The 21,156-nt window shown below is 47.6% G+C and overlaps 2 protein-coding genes across 4 annotated transcripts in view; one reads left to right on the top strand and one right to left on the bottom strand.

The window, feature by feature from the left end:
- The window catches only part of LOC119406954 (neural Wiskott-Aldrich syndrome protein), a 48,645-nt gene extending 48,574 nt beyond the window's left edge, over window positions 1-71 (bottom strand). Inside the window, exon 1 of the mRNA XM_037673755.2 lies at window positions 35-71. The gene's annotated coding sequence lies outside the window, so the exon portion shown is untranslated. The remainder of the gene's footprint in view (window positions 1-34) is intronic.
- The window catches only part of LOC119406955 (6-phosphofructo-2-kinase/fructose-2,6-bisphosphatase), a 163,377-nt gene that overhangs the window by 25,645 nt on the left and 116,576 nt on the right, over window positions 1-21,156 (top strand). The window contains exons 1-2 of one of the 3 annotated variants that reach the window (XM_037673760.2): window positions 443-630; window positions 15,117-15,344. In XM_037673760.2, the coding sequence (XP_037529688.1) occupies window positions 15,269-15,344 (76 nt within the window). In that variant the 5' untranslated portion in view covers window positions 443-630; window positions 15,117-15,268. Of the gene's footprint in view, window positions 1-442; window positions 631-15,116; window positions 15,345-21,156 lie in introns of those variants that run through there. The other 2 variants (XM_049419961.1, XM_049419963.1) reach the window with 2 other exon arrangements.

A 21,156-nucleotide genomic window follows, 5' to 3' on the forward strand; every position in this document is an offset into this window, starting at 1 on the left:
AAACGACGACACACATCGCACACAGCAACCAGCGCCCGATGGCTGCAAATAACTTTGCGCTGGCGAGTGGCGACTTGAGAACTGGATTGGCTCGACCGGTCTGGCTTCGCCGTCGACAGACTAGCGGCGTGCGCTGGCATTATAGCCACCCTTGCGCGGTGTGTACTATCTCTAATTTTATTCGCTAAAAATAATTATTACAAGGCTTTAGAACATAAACTGTACGACTATTTCTTAGTTCTACTAGTCTAAGAAGTACAATTTCTCCGCCAACTGGTTTAGAATGTTATCTTATAAATAAGGGTAATTATCTGAGTTTCAGTTAATATTGTGTACTTAATCTGTTTCTTTTTGTAAGTGCATTTATTGCCGATTGACTAGTTAGACATAGGCGGCAACGAATACTAAGGAAATATCTCGGTTGTTTAGTAGCCCGACCTACCGCCAGGTGTTGCGGCGATGCCTAACGTTTACAGTCAGCGTCGGCCGTCGGCGCGTGTGTCCATCTCATTCATTGCAAGTAGTGTCAGGGGCCGTGTTAAGAGATAGGCGAAACTAACAGTGCAATCGTCGCCCGTGGCATGGTCAGCAGGTACAGCAGCACCGGACCCAAGCCATTTCCCATTCGAGGTAAGTCAACGGCACCTGTTGCCGCCAACGTGACGCAGACTCTCCGTTCGCTACGCAGCTACCGGAGTGATCCCGGAGTGCCTCGACAGAGTTGTAGTACCTTAGGCCTTTCGAATGAAGCACGTCTCTTCGACGTCCAGTTTTTGCCGTATCCCGTGTAACGGGACGATGCGATTGTTGTGGATAGTTGAACGCGGTGTCGTAAAAACCGACACGATTGGCATTGTCTCACCGGCGGCGGAGTTTCGCGGAGGAAAGGCGGACGACGCGAATGTCTCGCGACCCGTCGGGTTGGGTTGCCGGTGGAAGTTCCCCGGGATCGATGATAGCAAGCCGTTTGGCGAAGCACTCACGTGATTCCTGTTCTTAATTCTTAATAAACATTGTACGGCGTGACCGTACGTGTTGCCGGAAAGACGCGTCGCCTCGAATACCGCAGTTTTTTCATTCTCGTCAAGTGTGGATTCCAGTGTGTTTTAAGAAAAAAGGGAAGGGGCATCGATCGAATGTGCGGTGTTTGCATTGTGTTTCGGTTATTCTACAACGTCGCCCCGGCGGGAGCATTGAACGTCACTTCAAGGTCTATGCACAAACGGAGTTGCACAGACAAAAAAGGGAGTCACTGTTCGGATGTGGGGTTGAACGACTTGCAAGCATCGCCCGCGCCCTCGTTAGGTGCTTGTAACCGTGAATTCGCTCACTCACTTTAGGTTCCCCGTACGTCTAGTTTCGCTTCACGATGCGGAAAAGCGGCAGAACGTTGAGAACTGCTCGATCTCTGTGAGGGCTATTCCTACTACATGCTTAGGAGTCTCACTGGGCTGAGTAAGCGGCAGGCTTTCAGTTTCGCTTGCTGCCCAAACGATCGCCAGGAATGCATCTACGACATTGCGTAGTTCGTTGTTTGCATGATTTACGTGATTAATACTGGTGCCACACGAGCACTTTTGATCGTGATCACGCGTAATCGGGATCGAATTTCTCAATCGTGATTGGCTTCTTTACGCGAGGTGCAGTATGGATCCGATCACAGCTGCGAAATTTGATCTCGATCGTGCTTAATCGCGATCAGCAGTGCACCATGTGACACCGGTATGAAAACGATGAACGTCACTTTCGGTTCGCACATTATCTTCTTTCTTTTCTTTTTTGACGATGTGCGACATAACCTTTTTTCCGTTTGTGGTCATGAGACGGGCTAGAGTGGACGGCGGTCGAAGGAAAACAGAGGGAAGCTATTGGTGGGAAAACTTCGGATCTCAGTGGCCGTTTGTGTGTTAACTTCACACCACGCGCTCTTCACGTGCAGAAAGTTTTGTTTAATGTTTTATTTCGGGTTTCTCCGGCCGTCCGTTCGACACATTTGTTGACGTTCAGGCGCCGGTCGTAATTGCCGGCGATGACCTTTCCGCGATAAGCGAGTTTCGATGGTGGGAAAAAAAAGAACGTCGAAAAACCCTCTCCGCTGTCGTTGCACGTGAACAACACGTGAAACTTCACATGTGCGACACACGGGACGTCTGTGGTGTCGTTTGTGTGTGCGCAGCTTTTAAAATTCACCTCGCTTTAACCTCTTCCTCAAGTCTGCTCACGTACATGAGGCCGTGAATTCGTAATCAACTCCTTTCGTAAACCCCGTTGTTCCCGTCGCAGATATTTGTGATTTCAATTCTACGGCTATCTTGAATCGTTTCCGACTTTAAAAGTGTATAGGCGTTAATGGCGATTACAACAGAATGCGACGCCCGGGGGAGAGGCATTGCGATGTCGCCGTTGGTGCAGGGGGAGCTGGAATAAATGATGCAATTGTTTAAAGTCTGACACGCGAGTGTTAGGAAAACTGCAGGTTACGAATTCCCGATTCTGAATGTGAAGCCACTTAATGAGTATTTCCTAGTCCCTTTTAACGCAAGGTAGGCATCGTACTCGCCACAGGACACACGCACACACACACACACACACACACACACACACACACACACACACACACACACACACACACACACACACACACACACACAACACACACACACACACACACACACACACACACACACACACACACACACACACGCGCGCGCGCGCGCGCGCGCGCACGCACACACGCAGTGTGGAGTGATGTTCACAAAAAGGTCCACCCATGAGAAGTGATGCATTGGCCACAAATATTAACCGGTCAGTCAAAATTGTCCTCCATCCGTTTGTAGGATGCGGCCACAGGGACATCCACACCCATTCCTTAGTCACGGCCACCTGGATCGGGACGCGTGGCGGTCGATCCATGTGGCCGTGCCTTAGTAAGGAAACTTCCCAGTTGAAGAAAATGTCTCCCTGGTCGGAGCGTTTTTCGCAAGCGGGGAATGTTTCTTGCTGAGAAACCTGCAGTGTGGATTTTCCAGGTTGCTTCGTGGTACAAACGAGTCGATTACTATCTTACCCGTACACAGGATTCTGTTGTTGGAGATGTGCTTCCGTTCTTCACAGGTGGCCCAACCTTGCACTTATCTCTTATTTTTCCTATGCCCCTAAAGTCCGTTAGTGGCAGAAAAAACGGTAAGCAGGGCAGTACATAAAGCTGGTTTGTGAATGCTCACAAAATCTCAGATAAAGATTCTTGGCAAAAGATAAGGCTGACCTGTGAAAGCATGACAAAATACCACAAGAGCCGTAGTTTCATTTAGACCACGCCTATATGTTGCAGATAGAGAGAGGCTCTTTATTAGGAAAACAGAGATGTTTGCCGGTGTCTGTATAACCACTGTGACATGCTACTCTGCATAGGAATGGGAATGGGATTAAAGGATTCCATAAGAGAGGGGAAAATTATAATAAAAAGAAAAAAATATAAGCAAATATGAGATGTGCAAGTGAACCTGATATAAATATTTAAAACTAGGGGTTCAGGTAAGTTGAGGCTTTTCTATATGAAATGGACAATCACTAAAGCTTTCCGACCAGGCAAATTTCAGAGAGGTGACTACAAAACCGGTCGCTGTTATGAAGGGCCGGGCATCGGACCTAATATGCTGTGCTACGTGAACGCTCAAACAACTGTGCCTCGTTGTGGTACGCGGGGCATTCAAGTAGTATATGTGCTCCAGTGTCTTCATGGTGCAACAGTTGTCAGAGTAGGGACTAGTGGTACGCCCTATGCGGTACAAATAACTGTGTATGCCACGTTCAGTCGAAGACGATGATACAGTGTCTCTAGGTGTCGAGGAAGTGTTCGGGAAACTTTCGCTCCCACCTTATCGTGTACGCTTTGTTATGTACAGAAACGGGACAGACTTCTATCCCAGTGCTCCGCAGGGTAGTATGGGGCGAAAAAAAAAATATTAAGGATGAAGCTACCCGAAATGGACTCCAATACAGGAATTTCAAAAGAATATTTTTTTTACGTAAGCCGACGCCTTGAACATCGCAAAAAAAAAAGTACGCCTGTCAAGAAAAAGACCGCCTCTGGAATCTGCCGTTTGACCAAGATAACTTTCTGCATTGTATTGCAAAGAGGCTTGACGTACGGCTGCCTGCATTCTGCTGCAAACTTGCGTGCGGCCTGTGCGGTGGACGTTCTTTCGAACCACCCAAAAGATCTCTAACGACCCTGTACGTCTACAGAACAGGCATGAGAGGCACTTCTTGTTTTCGCTTGGAGCCTCTGTGTAAACTGCTTGCGAGCGACGTGCGGGACTTGAATGGGCGCAGCTGGCTGTTGTGGGGAGAGTTGTGTAGCAGCGACGTTGAAGGCAGCATTGTGCAAGCAAAGCGTATGATTTAAAATCTCTAACAAACTATGTATGGAAGCGACGTTGACTGGGAAGTAGTCCAGGCATAAGCGTATTGATATTATTCAAGGAGGTTTAAAAAGAAAATTCTGGATTGCAAGCTTTCACAAGGTCTTAGCAGCAGACGTGAAGCCAGCATTTGCCTGGTGTTTACATCAATATCGTGCCCTTCTCGTGTGATAACCAATCAGACATAAAATGCCATTGTTCTGATAACATAAGCGCTAATCGAATTATAAAATGAGAGATCGCTGTTCCCGACAAAAGGAATATATCTAGATGAGTATTGGCAACTTGATCTCTACTAAAATTTGCCAGGACTAACGCTTCTTAAGGAAACCAGTAACACCAAGACACCTGTTGACCAGTGTCTGTCCTGGTAAGTTACTGACATTAAATGCATACGGCGTGTGAGGCAAACGCAGTTTTTTTTTTCGCTGTGTGCTAGCGTTTTATCGTGCCTATATGTAGTATGATGGCGGAGGCCTGCCTTCACTTTCCAGACATAATTTCCTCTAGCAGATTTCTTTAAACCTCCTTGATAAAAAAAAATGGCCGAAGCTTGCACTTCTGCGCGATGCAACGCGAACATACTTCTACGCCATGCCCACACTGTTAGACGCTGTGCCGAGCAGATTTAGAACATCTCATTTGGACGTGCACAGCTTTCTCGAAAGGCAGACGGCACATTCGTCATCTGCTGCACGCCTACATGACAGCTCTACGGAATGTAATAAATTCTGACCATTAAGCGCAGAAAGCTCTCGCAATATACGGAAGTCAAAGTGGCCCGGGGTGTAGGAGAGGTCGACTGACTCGTGCGAAGGCGTGGCATGAAGTTGCTCATCACCCTTCAATCCTCTTTTCCTGCCTCATCCCCGACAGCCTCCTAGAGTCGTCCTTTTCTTTCAATGAAGGTCACATTCATTCAGTCTTCCTTTTTAGTTTACCAGTGGTGAGTAGTGGTATTCACCCAGTTTCTGTGGCACATGCCCGTTTATGATGACGATAGTTTTCTGATAAGCCGCACGAATTTCTGTGGCACATACCATTTCCCTAGTGTTGGGCTAACTGTTGCCTTCTTATTTTTTACTGGACCAGTGGCAAGTGGTGGAATTTACCCAATTTCTACGGCACATATCCGTCTATGGTGATCATAGTTTCGTGATACGAGCTACAAGAAACGATTTGCTAAACAGCTGCGCTGTTAGTAATAATTGTTGGAATTTAACGTCCCAAAACCACGATATGATTATGAGGGTCGCCGAGGGCTCCGGAAATTTCGACCACCTGGGGTTCTTTAACGTGCACCTAAATCTAAGTACACGGGCCTCGAGCATTTTCGCCTCCATCGAAAATGCGGCCGCCGCGGCCGGGATTCGATCCCGCAACCTTCGGCGGGTCATCAGTCGAGCACCATAACCACTAGACCGCCGTGGAGGATTTAAACCTCCTTGATAGTATCCATAGCTGTACGCAGGGTTCTCCATTAAGCATCGTTTAACTTATCTAAGACGAAGACGTAGAAGAGGGAGACACAGGCGTTTACTCGCAACTAAAAGATTTATTTGCTGTGCTTCCATTAGGGGAAGCAAATGTTCACAGCAGCCTCCCCCCCTCCTCTCCCTTTCCCCATTTCCCATTGGTCGAGTCCGAAAGAAAAAAAATTACACCATCTCCCGCTAAAGGGGACCATGAGGCGATGCGAAGCCGGAGCACTTGCACGATCGCGTTCCGTTGGCGTTCGCTGGGCATGCTGCCGACCTCGCGTCGTGGAACGCGAAGAGGAACACTACGCCCGTTGTGTCTTCCCTCTAGCCTGGCCGGTAATTCTCACAGGGCGAGCGGGGAACGCGGTTACACTGTAACGTGGTCTACAGGCGCGCGAGAGGGGAGCAGCGTAGGAGAGGAGAGAGGGGGAGGGGACGCGCATGCGCTGGCGCTCATCGCGGCGCTGCGCAGGAGAGAACTTCGGCATGTCGAGCCCGCATTGCCCGCATTTCAGAGGAGTCAACCGAAGCAAGCGCTGGACTGAACGCGCGCAGCGCTCTACCACTTGAAGGAGAGGTGACTAGAGGAAGAGAGTTGCGCATGCGCCGCGAGAGCAGAAGCGAGAACGCAGGAGAAGCGCAAGCAGGTGCTGGTAGAGAAGTGTAGAGAGTAACGCGCAGCTGTTGGAGAGAGGGAAGGTGGAGAGTTACGCATGCGTAGTGTGAGTGCGGACTAGCACGCCGCGGGACAACTACAACTTTATTCATAAGGGTTGTGACAAGGAGTCATGAGCTCGATGTGTGGGGCCCCAAGTCCAGGGCTCCACTGGCTACTGCTGCCTGCCTAATGTGACCTAGGAGCGCAAGCTGTACCTCCGGGTCAGAGCTGGCGAGCTGGGCCTCCCGGTGCTCGGAAGTATTAGATAGATTGTACTGGCCTAAAAAGGCATCTAAATTTGGTGGTCGGTTTAGGCATCCCCACGAAATGTGATATAGAGGTGGCGAGCCGCCACCCCACGGACAGGCGTGCCCATACAGCTTTGGGAAAATTTTGTTCAATCTTTGTGGGTTGGGAAAGACCCCCGTTTGAATCCTACGGAGGTCAATCGCGTCCTCCCCTCCCCCGAGCAAGAGATGCCTTCGCATCTAAAGAGAAAAACTTCGCGATGAAAATGAAAACATGAAAATGAAACGATGCCGTGCTCCTTACAGCGGCCTGTCTGTGGTCCCCTGCTTTCCGGGGGCTAAGAGAGAAAGTGAACAGTTCTTTGAATGCCACATCAGGTGGTTCCTCGGCCGCCATTATCGTCAAAAACCTACATGGATATAACCTTGTGTTTTCACCGATGATGGGGCAGGTCCAGCTGTGTAAACGTGGGGCAGAGTTGGTGCCTCTCTTACATGATTATGGGTCGAGTGAAAAGGGGGGAGGGGGGAGCTTGCCACCTGTGCTCACGATATATGATAGTATCCACGTCAGCCTCTTCCTCCTCCTCTGAGCAGCGGCGGCTTCCTCACAGTGATGGGGGAATGGAATCTCGGAGGCCAAGCTCTCTCCGTAAACTATCGGTGCGTCTCGGTAGCCATTTCTCTTTAGTGAGGGAAGGAGTGGGGGGCATCACATAGAGAACACAAGATAGAAGCCATTACGGTGCGAGTGTTTGTCAATATGGCTTTTAAGTGAGACCTAACGTTTTTTTTTTCTTTTGAAGTAAGCTACGTATTAATCAGTCCCATTTAATTTGATCTCGGTTAATCCGATATTTCGCTTAATTCGAACGAGCTGGACTGTTCCGGCGAGAAACGCGAGTAGCTGCATAAATTGCTACGGAATGAAAATTTGTTTAACGCGACAACACACCCGCATCGGTTAACTCGACCTACGCCGTCGCTCTCTTCATGCGCGCAGTGATTACGAAAACATGTGAAAACAAGATAAGTTCAGGAGACGGTGCTCTATACCGCTTCCAAGGTTTGACGCCGGTTTGTTTTTATTTTCTAGCAACCGATGCTTTTATACCTGTAAAGCCGCTTATTTCGTGCTGTGTCACGCTTAGGATAGCGCGTGAACATGTCGGCGCTCTTCGTCGCGCGCTGGTCGAGTCGCCTTTCAGGAGAGAGGAGCCGAAACGCATTGCAGGCTTTTAAATCGACGAAGGAAAGAAAAAACGAACTCGTTCATTTGTTACTGTTAATACGACCTATCGGATAATACGAGCACACCCTGCGGTCTCGCAAGAGCTAACGTGAGTCGACGGTACCGCATATATACTTTATCGGTCTAAGCCGATTTAGTGTTTCTCCACAGTAGTTTCTCACGTGGTCTTCTGAGTTTGTTTTGGAGGCAGGGCATACAGTGAAATAAATGGTAAAGGGGCGTCTGCGGCGATACATTTTGTGCACGTCAGGCTCCAGCTGCCTCCCCGTTTCTGTGGCGCCGCGCATGTTTAATGAGTAATCGCATGGTTATTGCACTTTATTTCGTCTACAAATAAAAAAAGGAGTCTTACCGCGTGTAATATTCTATAGTCGGATACAACTTCAGAAGTCCGAAGAGGCCCTGCCCAGATGGCCATTCTCGCACATGCACTCGGCAACGTTCTCCGAAGGCGTGGCCACCGGCGATCCGGCTCATGGCGCCAGTATGGAGTGCTTTCCCATTGGGCCAGGTGCATCCGCCTTTGAGAAGAAAATGCCGCAGACTTGTAAAGTTGTATCCGACTATAGTACCTCGCTGTTCCCTAATTATTGCAGCGAAACATTGGGGTGGGGGTGGAGGGGTAGGGGGGAGGGGGGATGTTGTTTCAGTGTCAGTACAACCAGTGATGGAAGTGCTGCTCCAATTGCTCCAAAATGCTCCAAACTGTAATTTTTGTTAATAACTGCTCCCGACCTGCTCCGAAATGGCACTGGTAAACTAAAAACAATGAACTTTAAGCACATGATCATCCAGCGAGCCTAAGCGTAACAAAAAATAAGCTGTCTACTGTCATTCTATATTTTGTGGCCATTTTTCTTGGCAATCAAGAGAAGGCTCCAGAGCCAAACTATGCGTGTGCTACCGCTGAAGAAAAAAGGCCCACAATTACATCCTTGTTTTCTGCGTGAGAATTAAGCAAAACAACACTGCTGTATTTTCTATCTATGGGACACTGTTTGAAAAGAGGCGCAGCACGCACCCAGGAGATATAAAATTTATATTTATTTTACTATATGCAGTGTCATTCCACGTTTTTGCGCGTGTGAAAACGTCGCAACTTTTACATGCTCCTCACAGTCAAAATGGTGCCTCCCGTCTTCACGTGAACGCTCGTCACCCTCCAGCTTTTCCAATCACTCTCCGAAGGAACATGTGACGAATTTAACTAACAAATGGCTGTCTAAGCAGACGAAGCAAATACTATGCAATGTTATTATTCGACCATGGCCGCTCGAATAACCCAACAGCCGTCACAAGAGATACGGAAGGTTCACAAACTGAAACTAAATTCGAAACTCGTACCAAACCGGACTACTATGCGGAGCAGCAATTTGCAGTAGCTCCGCCCCAGTAGCCTTTCCTTCATTGCAAAGAAAAGTTGTCCGCGAGTATAGTATGTACTATAGTATGCTAGTATGGAGTTTCGATACTAGCTCCATACTAGCATATCGACAATGCCACAAGTAGTGGCATTGTTGATATGTCTCCGATTTAGCTGTATGTAGCTGTACATGACAGGCAGACTATTTTGGTAAAATGTGTGTTACTAACTGCTGGTGGGAGGACTTTGATGTGTGACTGATCACATTTGTCACTTTGTCATTTCCAACCTCATTTTTGCGACAAGAAATGGCAAGGCTCTTTTTTCAACCTTTCCGAACTTGGTTTCTTGTCATTTCTTTCCTTTTTTTTTTTGAAATTTCAAAAGCAGGCTGTTTTGGTGAAATATGAAAATAACAGATTTCTTTGCTCTGTTACCGATTGTAAACTGCTCTATGTGATTCTAGTTTCTTTTCTAATTTGGGGCTCAGCTTCATCGGTTTTATATCATTTTTGTCACAAGTACCCGATATTTTAAATATATAGCTAATCTTACTTAGTGTTCAGTGACCACCCATCTGCTTAATTATTGTTTGTTGCAATTTGCAGTGATAATTGTATATGCAATATCTTTAATAATGAGTAATAGTACTTATGAAAACTCCAGGAGTCGTTTGGAATATTTTGGCAGCTGCTCCAAAAATGTCAATAGCTGCTCCAAACTAGCATTTTTTCTGCTCCAGAGTGTGCTCCAAAAAGCAAAATGTCGCTTCCGTCACTGGTACAACCCCCGAAATTTTTTGAGCGATTCATATCACCCTCTCCCTCCTTAACCATTAGCTTTATTAAAGCAGAACAATGACTTCAGATATTATTTGGGCGCAGACTCCCTTTGCTACTTTCTTTCCCGGCGGCGTATACCCTCCCCCCACTTTCCCCGGAAAAATAGTTCTAGCTACGCCACCGAATAGTGTGGTCATTTGTTGGCCAAGTGATGGCTGGTATTGGCTAAATATGTGATATAAGGGTTGGATACCGTAGGTTACCCGCTCTTATAATAGAAACATTCCGTTCATTCGATATCAATTTCATGTTGCTCTTGAATAAACAACAACCTGTGTTGGATCTGTCTTATTATTATTTTTGTCTCTCCGTAAATAGATTATTAAATTTATGGATGCGGCTCTCTGAGCCCTCGCTTTTCTGCGCTGCATGCACTCCTATATAGAGAGCTTGCACTTACGCCATCGTGGAGTGGAGAGGGAGGATGTTTGAGGGAGGAATAATTTATTTCTGGTCGTTTCGACGTGGCGTCTTTCTCTCGTGCCCTGCAGAAGGAGGTCGCCGATGGCTATCGCGACGCTCGAGCGCCGTGCCGGCCGTGTTTCCTGTATAGCGGCGGCGGCGTCGACGGCGTGGCAGGATGCCACCGTGTGGGCTGCTGCGAACAAAGGCATCGAAGCGTTCGTTCCGCACCCCGAGTTTCGCGTATAGGCACGCCTCTTGCGACACTGTGTTTGTCTGTGCCGCAGCGACCTGTCGTCGCGTATACTGTAAACAGGTCGTCGATCTTTATTACGTCATTTGTTGGTTTTATTTTTTTTCTTCGAAGGTATTCGCTCTTAGGTCAGCGCGGTGAAAAACGGCTGGCTTGTAAGTAGCGGCATTGCTTTTTCTCCATGATATTGTCTACTTTCCTCGGCGTTCTTTCTTTTTTAAGCACTATCCTCCGGGCCTTTGATCGCAGGGGTTCTTGTGAGGCCCTAGAATCGCTTCACCTCTTTGGTATACTTCATCCATGCCACAATTTTTAATTCGCGCACATTTCACGTCGCTTTTATTGTTTTATATAGATATATGTATTTTACGCACTCTTAAGTGCGCAAGATTTGGGAGCCCTATTCAGCCACCTTACACGGTCACTGATCACACAATATACCATGTCTTGGCGTTCTTTGGCCCTACCTGGCCCTTGTGTCATTAAGCGCCACATACCATCGTCACCATTCATTCATTGCCTCTCCCCCCATCCCCCCTCTTTAGCGGTGTATGTGGCGTCTGCATCAATGGAGGCCTTCCTTAGCTATGTACCGCATTTACTCGCGTGCTACCGGCACTGATTAAGGTCATCTTATTCTGGCTCGTGTTTGCTGAATGATGACTAATTCCAACCATTGTTGGCTGTTCGGTACTGCCACAGCAACATTTTCTTCAGTCTTAATCCAACGATTGAGTTGTGTATCGCTTTTCTATCCAAATTACTCCGTATGCCCTCCCCCCCCCCTCCCCCTTTCCCTCCCGCCTTCTCTGTTTTCCCGTGCTGGCTGGTGTTCAGTTGTCAGCCGTCGTCTGGGCTGAGGACCGACAGAATTTCACTTTCTTTTTTCTGTCATAACGAACACAAATAAACGTAAGTTAATTGTGGAAGCAGTCCACAAGTGTCCGTAATGGCCGGTTGTTTTCAATGAAGCCATTGATATCATTATCGGGGTTTTCACAGGGGAGAGTCTAACCGGTCACGTTGCTGCAGGACACGTGACGTATGATGATGAAGATGTGTGGTTATACTGATGGCACTGACGGTACTGACGCTAGAGCCTATACTACTAGCGCTATTGGACTCGCAGTCAACCAGTGTGAGCTATTGATATTGGAGCGAGTTTCTGTGGATCGACGCTCAGCGATTCTGGGACCAGGAGGGCAGGCACGGGTGGGGGACGGTTCGTTGCACCATACAACTGCTCACTTCGCAGTGCATTCCCGGTCTCTTTGACGTGTGGAAGGGGTTGAGACACTGCGAGGCAGACAGGGGTGACAGGGAGGAAGGTGTACTCGCACCCCAGGCTACATCACACGGGCATATCCCCCTCTCCCCCTTGTGCTTTGTGGCGCCGACTTTCCTGGCGGGCGGAAGGCCAGCCGCAGTGCGCGATGCCAAATCGCCGAGGGCCACGCTCGTACAGTACAAGATGCCTTGGCCCGCTTCAGCGATGCGGTGCCACACCGCCTGCGCGAGCCATTTAAATTTACGCCGTGTGTGTCCTTGGCAATGACACGCTGAATGCGAGAGGGTGGGGTGGGGGAGAGATTCGGTGGTGGCGTGACAGGGTCGTACGGCCTCGTGACAGGCGTGTCGTGTACCGTGTCTCCCGGCGTTTAGTTTGCACCCTCCCTGTTTAAGAAGAGCTGAGATCTGGGCCAGTTGGTTCATGATACTTGAAGAAAGCCAGCAAAAGAACGGGACACGAGAAGGACACGAGTGTTTGCGTCTGCCTCTTTCTCGTGTCCCGTTCTTTTGCTGGCTTTCTTCAAGTCCCTGTTTAAGAGAAGCGAAATTCGTAACCCGACGAAGCAGCCATGCTTTATATACTGTATGGCCGCTTTATGTGGCTCATCGCGTGGCTTCCGTGGATGGGTGGCGGCCGCGTTTTGATGTGGACGACATGCTAGAGGCCCCTGTACTTAGATGTAGGTGCACGTTAAGGAACCCCAGGTAGTCGAAATGTCCGGAGCCCTCCACTACGGCGTCCCTAATAATCATATCGTGGTTTTGGCACGTAAAACCTCAACAATTAATATTCTTATTATACGTGGATGGGACGTTATGCTGCGGAGCGTGCGGGTCGTTGGTTCGACTCCCGGGCGCGGTGAAAGAAGCGAAGCGTGTCCGGGAGGAGTGAGAGAAGCGTCAAGCTTGCACTGATAGTTAAGCACACGTTGAAATATTTCAAGGGCTCAGACTGGACTACAATTAGCCGAAACCTCTGCATTTGTCGGTCTCTTACTTTTTTGATCAATCAATCAATCAATCAATCAATCAATCAATCAATCAATCAATCAATCAATCAATCAATCAATCAATCAATCTTTTGGCTCGGTAAGCTTTTGGGAACCCTAAGCGATGTTGAGGAGTGCACGACGTGGCGCGTATACTTGACGCGTTTCTTGGTTTCATGCTGTGCCTGCGCGATCATTTTCATATCACGGGATTACAAGCGCAGTCACTGTGTTGGGAACATATGTCACGTGGAATTCAAGATGTTGTGTAACTTCCCGTGGCGAATTCATTTCCGCTAGCACTGTGGAGCTCTGTCATTTTTATGCGGACGTGCAGATGCCGGTTGACGCCACCTAAATGAAATGGTCGGAAGTGTACCGTATATCATATGGTTGCTGATTTAATGACAGCTACGTCAACTTAGGCTCTAATGCCAGCCGCCATACTTTTAATCAGTTTTCCACTCTTTGTGGAAGTAGATTTTTTTTTTACAAAACAATCATAGTATCTGGAAATAGTTTGTATAATGACAAGTGGAAAGGCAGGGAGATTACCTTGGCGATGTTTGTTAGGATTTCCATTTAAACGAAGCGGTGATAAGCGTCACATAGCCTGCGGGATCTAATCTAGATTTACCACATCTGTCGCAGTCGAGCGTTTTGCCAGTCTCCTTGACCATTAAGTGCTTAATTAAACCAAAGAACTCGTGAAACTCGGAAAAAACGTAATGTTATGCTATTTTTGAAATAACAAAACAATGAATCGAAACTATATCCGTCACGAAAAATAATGCACAAATACAGGATGAGCTCTTTCCGCGCTCTTATTTCCGTCCGTGTCCTCTTTTCATTTGATGCATGCTTAATAGCTCGTAGTGAACTGTTTATAACCTTAGCTGTTCCCGACATTTCCCTGTGTCGATATAATCTGATCATTACCTGTTTTAATGCAACCTTCGGAACGCAACGGTAGCTGAGTGTAGTTTTACAGCACCTCCGTCTCGCCCTGCGCGCTAACGCTCTCTTTATTTGCGTTGAGGAATAATTAAGGATTGTTCTAATAAAACTGCGAGTAAAAGAACCTGCCTTTCTTGCGCAAGGCGGCTCTGACGCACATAGGTAGTATTCGTGTGACGTCGTAATGGCGGAAGCAGTAACGGAAAGGGCACCGGCTGCGCTGGCAACATGTGCGGCCGCCATGTCGTTGGTCGTCGATGCCGGCTTGTGTAATACTGCTGGCGTTACCGAACCATTTCCGATGAGTTAAGTGCGCTAGAACTGCTTGCCTCCATATTAGCAGCGTAATTTGAAGGGCACTGAAGTGGCTTGGGTCTATTGCAGCCAATCTGATAAGACGCATGACACGCACGAGTCTTCAGAAGGCAAGGACCTGTGCAAAGGCCTCCGTGCTGGCGCACTGATTACGGTGCTCGACTATTCAGCCGAAATACGCTACAGGCCCGCGCACTCTTCGATGTCAGTGTGCGTCAAAGAACTCCAGGTGGTTGAAATTATCCGCAGCCTTTCATCACTGCATCTCTCATAGCCTTAGCCGCTGGGACTTTAAACCCCATAAAAACCAAAACCAAACTTTTGCAAGCAAAAAGTATGACTTGTATCGCAAGTGAACTTGTGCCGTATTAACCACATATGATATAATACACGTGTGTACGATGCACCAGGGGCTCCATAAACGACTGTGAAGCAGCGTGAATACCAATTATAACTTAACACCGCAAGGGACCTGTTGATTAGCATGCGTGGGACAATGGACCTGTTCGATGTTCAAAGTGTTGCCTTGTTTTAACACATCCTGTTCTGTAGCGTTGTCTTGAGAGTGACCCATTCTCCTGATACTCACAACCACACCTTCTAACCGGCCCTTGCACGCGTGTTTTTGCCCTTGCTGTGCAGACTAACCGCCTGCGTTGTGGGGGAGCGAGAAGAGGAAGGGGGGGACCGCATGCCAACAATCACTGCACCTTCGTCGTCGCTGAGCACTGCCTGCTGCTGAGACCACCACACCCGTCCACTACCACCCTTTGTCTTTCCCGCACGCCGCAGCCATGCTGAAGCCACGGAACAACAGCATCTCGGCTGCCCGCAAGTACAGCAACGGCACCAAGCCATTCCCCATCAGAGGTAAAGAGGGAGGACGATTCCCACTATGTCTCTTTCTTTAAAGGGCCCCTGAACCATAGAGTTTCCAACAATTACCTAGAGGGAACTCTGGCGCTGCGATCGTTCAGCCACTATGGGAATTATGGGTAGTACACAGATTTACCTAATCTTCGTGCTTGCGGCTTCGAACGCACTCGTGGCTTTGTTCATTGTTGTGTTTTGGCGTGTGTTTCGGATAAAAGAACGAATAGTTGTGAACTTCGTGACCCTGTTTGAATTAGTGAGCCTAAAAGGTTAAGGTGGTGAAGTGGAACTGCTGAACATTTGCTGAACTTCGTCTTGCGACAAAGCGGCTGCAGGCCACAAGGAGCCAAAAGGAGGCGAAAGAACGAAGTTTAGACAAATCCGTGTACTACCCATCATTCCCATGCTGGCTGAAGCGCCATGCTAGGGTGGCTTATATGACCCATTCTAGCCTCCCTACCCATGCGTTGCAGCTCCCATAGACACTAGCGCCAGAGTTCCCTCTAGTAAATATTGTAGGAAACTCCATGCCCTAAAAAACCTTTTAAAATGTAAAGAAAGAGCCCATCATTCTCTCCTGGCGTTTCCCGTATTCGGTACAATTCGTGACGTCAGCAGTCTGTTCGCGTGACGTCATGAGGAAATGGTTCAGTTGTGAATCGTCTCCTACCCTGCCTCGTCATGCAGTCGCATGCCCGTTCTGCGTTGTCTCGCATGACTATCGTGCGCGATCAACTGAGGTTTTCACTTCGTTTGGGCGTTTTCGACTGCGGAGGAGGAGGAGATAGCTCGTGCGGGAAGGGTAATGAAGGCGAGAAAAACTACTCTCTCGTCTTTGAACTCGGGGTGGTTTAGGGGCCCTTGAAAGGGACACTAAAGTTCATTAAGTTCATTAAAGACATTTACTTTGGTTAGATTGATTCTTTACCTGAGTTGGAGTATATCACCGCTCTCTGCGCGACACTAAACGAATTTCTGGCGTCGAAAACAGCCACCGAAAGTCACTGGTGCCGCTGCACAATTTGAATAATCCGCGCTGAATGGAGGACTTGACGTCGCCATCTCGGCTGCCGATTTCTGTAAATCAGCGAGCGTCCGAGAGCTCCACGGCCGCAATATGGAGCAACAACTCTGGCTTCTGCACGTTTTATTGTCAAAATTTATGTAATTCGCTCTTCATCTGTAAGCCGTAGCAGTAATTGAGTAATTAAAAATAGAGCATCTGACGTCAATCAATGAGCCGTCCAGAGAGCATGACAGAGGACGTTACACCAATTTATCGATTTCGTCGTTTTGTTGCTTACAAGGTGCTCTATCCTCGCCAGGAATGGTGAATTGGTCATTACAGACGCATAGTCTTTCAATCTAGCTCTACCTAATATTTTCCTTTAGTGTCCCTCTATTACGCCAGAACTTAAAGCACCTTTCCCATGTAATTTTCACGCGCCGCAAATCTTCATCATACTGTTTGAGATTATGAATGGTTATTATAATAATAGTCTTCTTCGGTCCCGCTTCTTATTGGCAAAAAAGAAAAAAAATTATAGCCATATTTTGGTGATTTTAACAAAAGTTTGTATGTCTCACTTGACACCACCAGTTCCCCAACCTTAGTTCGAAAATCGCTTCATCGACGCTGACCCAAAAATGGTTATCAAACCCTGGTTTGCTTTCTTTTAAACATTTCGCGATAAAGGGACAAACACCGTATCAGTTAAGACTGGTAAAGTACCCGACAGCTCTATCGTCGTTAACTTTGCGATCATATAGAGACTCATTATTAGAAGAAAAATTGAACAAAATGTCAAGTATTGCTTTGTATTTCGTGCCAGAACTTCAGTACCTCAATGTCCGTGACGTCACGGATTTCGAGGTCCATTTTCGTACTTTGGCCATGCCGATTCGCCGAATAAAGGTTCCCGAAACTTGCTGTGGTATTTATCTGGATCCTTTAGAGCACAACATAATTCACTTTAACCGATAAAGAATTACGTAGGTCCTAGTAGACGCCGTTCAAAGTCTATGGCGTCACGGCGTGTTGGTGTGGTAACCTCAAGGCGGCGTCGCCAGCTGCATTTTCTAGTTGCGCGGCTTTCTAGTTTGCTAGGCGTCTTCTCTCGGCAATTGGGGTGATGTATTTTTTTGGTATTTTGAAAGTGCGAGTTATACTGGTAGGAGAAAAAAAAATGGTTTTGCTCTTTAGTTCGACATTTAAGAATTAGGATATATAACCTTCTTTCCCTGTTGTTTTGAGCTATTCTTGAACAAATTAGGTACTTTATACCTTTTAAAGATAGCTCTGAAAATACCTCTTAAGTAGTATGATACCTCTTAAAAATGTGCCTCTAAAAATGTCTCTTAAAAATAGTTCTTGAAAGAAGGGAAATAAATCGAAAGGCCCGTCCTAGTGATAGACACAAACATACCAAAGCAACCGTTAATGAAGGCAGTAACGAAAACGAACGTAGATGACATAATTTGTAGTTTTAATTGAAGCGTAACAAACATGGCATAGAGGGAAATGAAATTGGACAAAGAAACAGCTTGCCGCCGATGGGCACCGAACCCACAACCTTCGCACAACGCTTGTTCCTTCTAATTGTGGAGCCATGAATGCTTGCACATATAACTTAGATGTACTCTGCGCGAACAGCGTATATGCAAGTGGCACAAGCCCGGGCACCCAGAGCATTACATATGCACCCTTGACAATCACTCGTTACCCGTAAACCATCGTACACCCGCAGGTGTATGTGTGCACAGCGCAGCCTTGACACATGGAAATCAACCGGGACTCCTTGCTCGTGCTCCTGCACTGCGTCGCTGGGGCCTTTTTTGCATTGCATCTTCTGGCATTTCGACTTGTATGGCTTCCATTTCTTTGCTAGCGTATACTGCATAGACGCGCACGCAGTCTGCGTATTTGCGTACTTTCCGGTGTTCACGTGTGAGTGATGTTAAGGACAATCCAGCGTGCGATGGAACGAAAAATAACAGGCGTAACTGTAAGAGATACGAAGACGGCAGAGTGGATCATAGAACAAACAGGGGCAGTTGATATCCTAGTGAACATTAACGGGAAAAAAAAAACATGGCTGATCCCTCCGTCATAGGAATCGGTATAACACGAAAGTGAAACGTGTCTTCACAGAAGTAGTGCTTATGATATATGAGAGCTTGTACAATGTCTATTCGTGTTTGGCAGCTATAGCACCGTTTGACGTGGATGCACCCATGTTGACAGCATGTCTCTATCGCGACGACTAACGTCCATGATCATGATAAAACCGTTGAGGTAGCTGACGGTGTGAACATATATTTGGACACAGCGAATCGTGAATCGCGCGTAAGGATGATATCAACAAGCTCATAATCAACACTGGTACCCGGTATGCACTTCTTCAAAGCGTCGTCAATTAAGGAGAGAAACGGCACGGTGTGCGCTTTCTAGTAATGGGTAGCCGACGTCTGTGCTCATGCATACATAACACACACTGCACTTCAGCAACGCGGGAGGTAGAGGTTCGTAGCCTGAGCCGCAAACGCGTGCGTCCCGCTGGCCTCTGTCTCGCAGGCGCTGCTCTCGCTCCACCAAGGCACGACATTCGCCCGTCGAAATCGCGTCCTTTCTGCAACGCATATTGCAGCAGTTTTGTTACTCGGTGCTCTCGCATTTGAAGCAGTCGGCGGCAGAGAAATCCCGTTCGTGCACGTGGAAGCTGCACTACTGCGATGAGCCGACGCACGCTAACACGAATCCAAAGGCAAAGAACGTAACTGCGTCAAGGGTGTCTCGGCAACGCCAGCGCGGCCAGTCTACCTCTCTGGTATCGAGACGCTTTAACCATGACCTCCGATATCGCATGCAATCTCGGAGTAAGCGCTAGTAAGTGTCGATCGTGAAGCATTACTTCTTTCCACCTCTCACAGACGGCGGCACCGCCCCGCTCCGCCCGTCGCGAAAGAGAATGCGTGAAAGATATAAGGCGCGTTCGCGCCGTGCCTAGCATCTCCCGAGTTGGCTTCGTCGGTAGAGCGTCGGGCGCTTGCCGTCGCGGCCGCAACGTCGTGGGTTCGATTCCCAGCAGGGTATCTTTTTCTTGGTTTTTTTCTTTCTCACCCGTTGGCGTCCATTTTATCAACGTCATATCCGTGACGGATGTACTTGGTGGACCCCGGCATAAAACACTTTCGTGTTAAAAACGGATCCGGGCAAGTCACGGCAAAAACTTGCAGGACGCTTGAGCTTCGCCTTCAAGAGTAGAACGCGATAGCGTAATCGGGCCCCGTGCACATCGCCGTCTCAAATGCCAGCCTGGCTTCGGTTCGCGGGGCATGCCCCAACCGTGCCGTATGGAAACGAACGACTGTGCTCGTAATATTGGCCGTTTCAAACTGTCCTAGAATGTCTACTACAAGGACAGTTGTTCATCGCCCTCTGCGCCATAATTTTTCCGTTTGCGAATCAGCGAAGGGCCCACAACGCGTCCGTAACGCAACACGCGAACCTACGCTGCTGCTCACTTTGTTGATACTTTTGCTGATGATGATGATTAAGTATGTCTGAGCGCTTTGTAATGGGTGGGCCTTTAAAACACCCACTCGTTGCGCAATTCACATCTTTTGACGCCTGGCGCGATTCTACGCTTCTGCCGCGCAATATTACATGGGTTAAGGAGACTTCTTCCACTAGATGACATTCATATAGTGTATTTTTTTTCCCAAAGCAGCTTCCGAGCAATAGCGTGGCCTCTGTGGTAGAACACCTGCTTGCCACGCAGACGACCGAAGTTTTTATTATTTATTTTGTTTATATCTTTCTCGATTTTTCGGTCACGGACAAGATGATGATTTTTCGCTCACGACCAACGACGCCGACACCGACACCGGAATTTCTGTGAAACGAGCTCTTTAACGCTATCACGGTAATGGGATAAATATTGAAAAAAGAAAAAAAAAACTGTTTCCTGTGGTCGGCAGCACTAGCAGCGTAATCTTCCGGATGCTCGAATGAATTAGTGCAGCGCAGTCAGAACAGCACTGCTGCTTGCGCAAAACTCATTGGCTCCAAACGACTGCGGGTTAGAAGTAGTGAATGTTAAACCCAGTTTACCAGTCGTCATTTCAATAAACATTCTGCGGACTGAGGTAAAACGGCGGCATGAGAGAGAAAAAAAAAGATTTATAGTTTCCGGTTCATTGCGAACTGTGCAGAGGGTAATATTAATGAGAAACCAGATTTGTGAAGGTAAAAAAAAATTAAACGAGGAACTCTACAGTGAAAAAATGTGTAGTGTCATCTCGCATTGACGTGAAAGGAATTTGGTAGTGTTCCATGAGAGCTGTAAGTGCCGGTACTCCTCAGGTTGGTATGAGAGCTGTTTCGTTGTTTTTTTTTTTTTTGAAAATAACAAGCTTTTAAATCTCTCTCCCGTTATGAAAGAAAAATGTGGTACTACATTCCATTGACAAACTTGGTAAACATCGCGTTTGCTTAGGTCATTGCTTCTGCGCCTCACAGTGCGCATGCGCATTATCCGCTGTTTGCACTTCGGCAAACTCTTGAGTTGTTAATGCAAGTCGCCTGTGCGTCATTTTTTTTAATGTGATAGTGTGTCGCCCACGACAACAGTACGACCTCCTATTCAGTGGCGCTGCGTTTAATTAACCTCTTTGCAAAAGCAGTTCGCTTCGCATTGATTACAATGCAAGCATTGGATCTGCAGATATTTTACCACTTACTTTAAGAATTGCAATTTACTGGGCTGTGCGTTTGGCTGCAAACTGGTAGGTAGCTCAAACGTTTCAC

Source organism: Rhipicephalus sanguineus, chromosome 10 (genome assembly GCF_013339695.2).
Source record: "Rhipicephalus sanguineus isolate Rsan-2018 chromosome 10, BIME_Rsan_1.4, whole genome shotgun sequence".
Classification (NCBI taxonomy): Eukaryota; Metazoa; Arthropoda; class Arachnida; order Ixodida; family Ixodidae; genus Rhipicephalus; species Rhipicephalus sanguineus.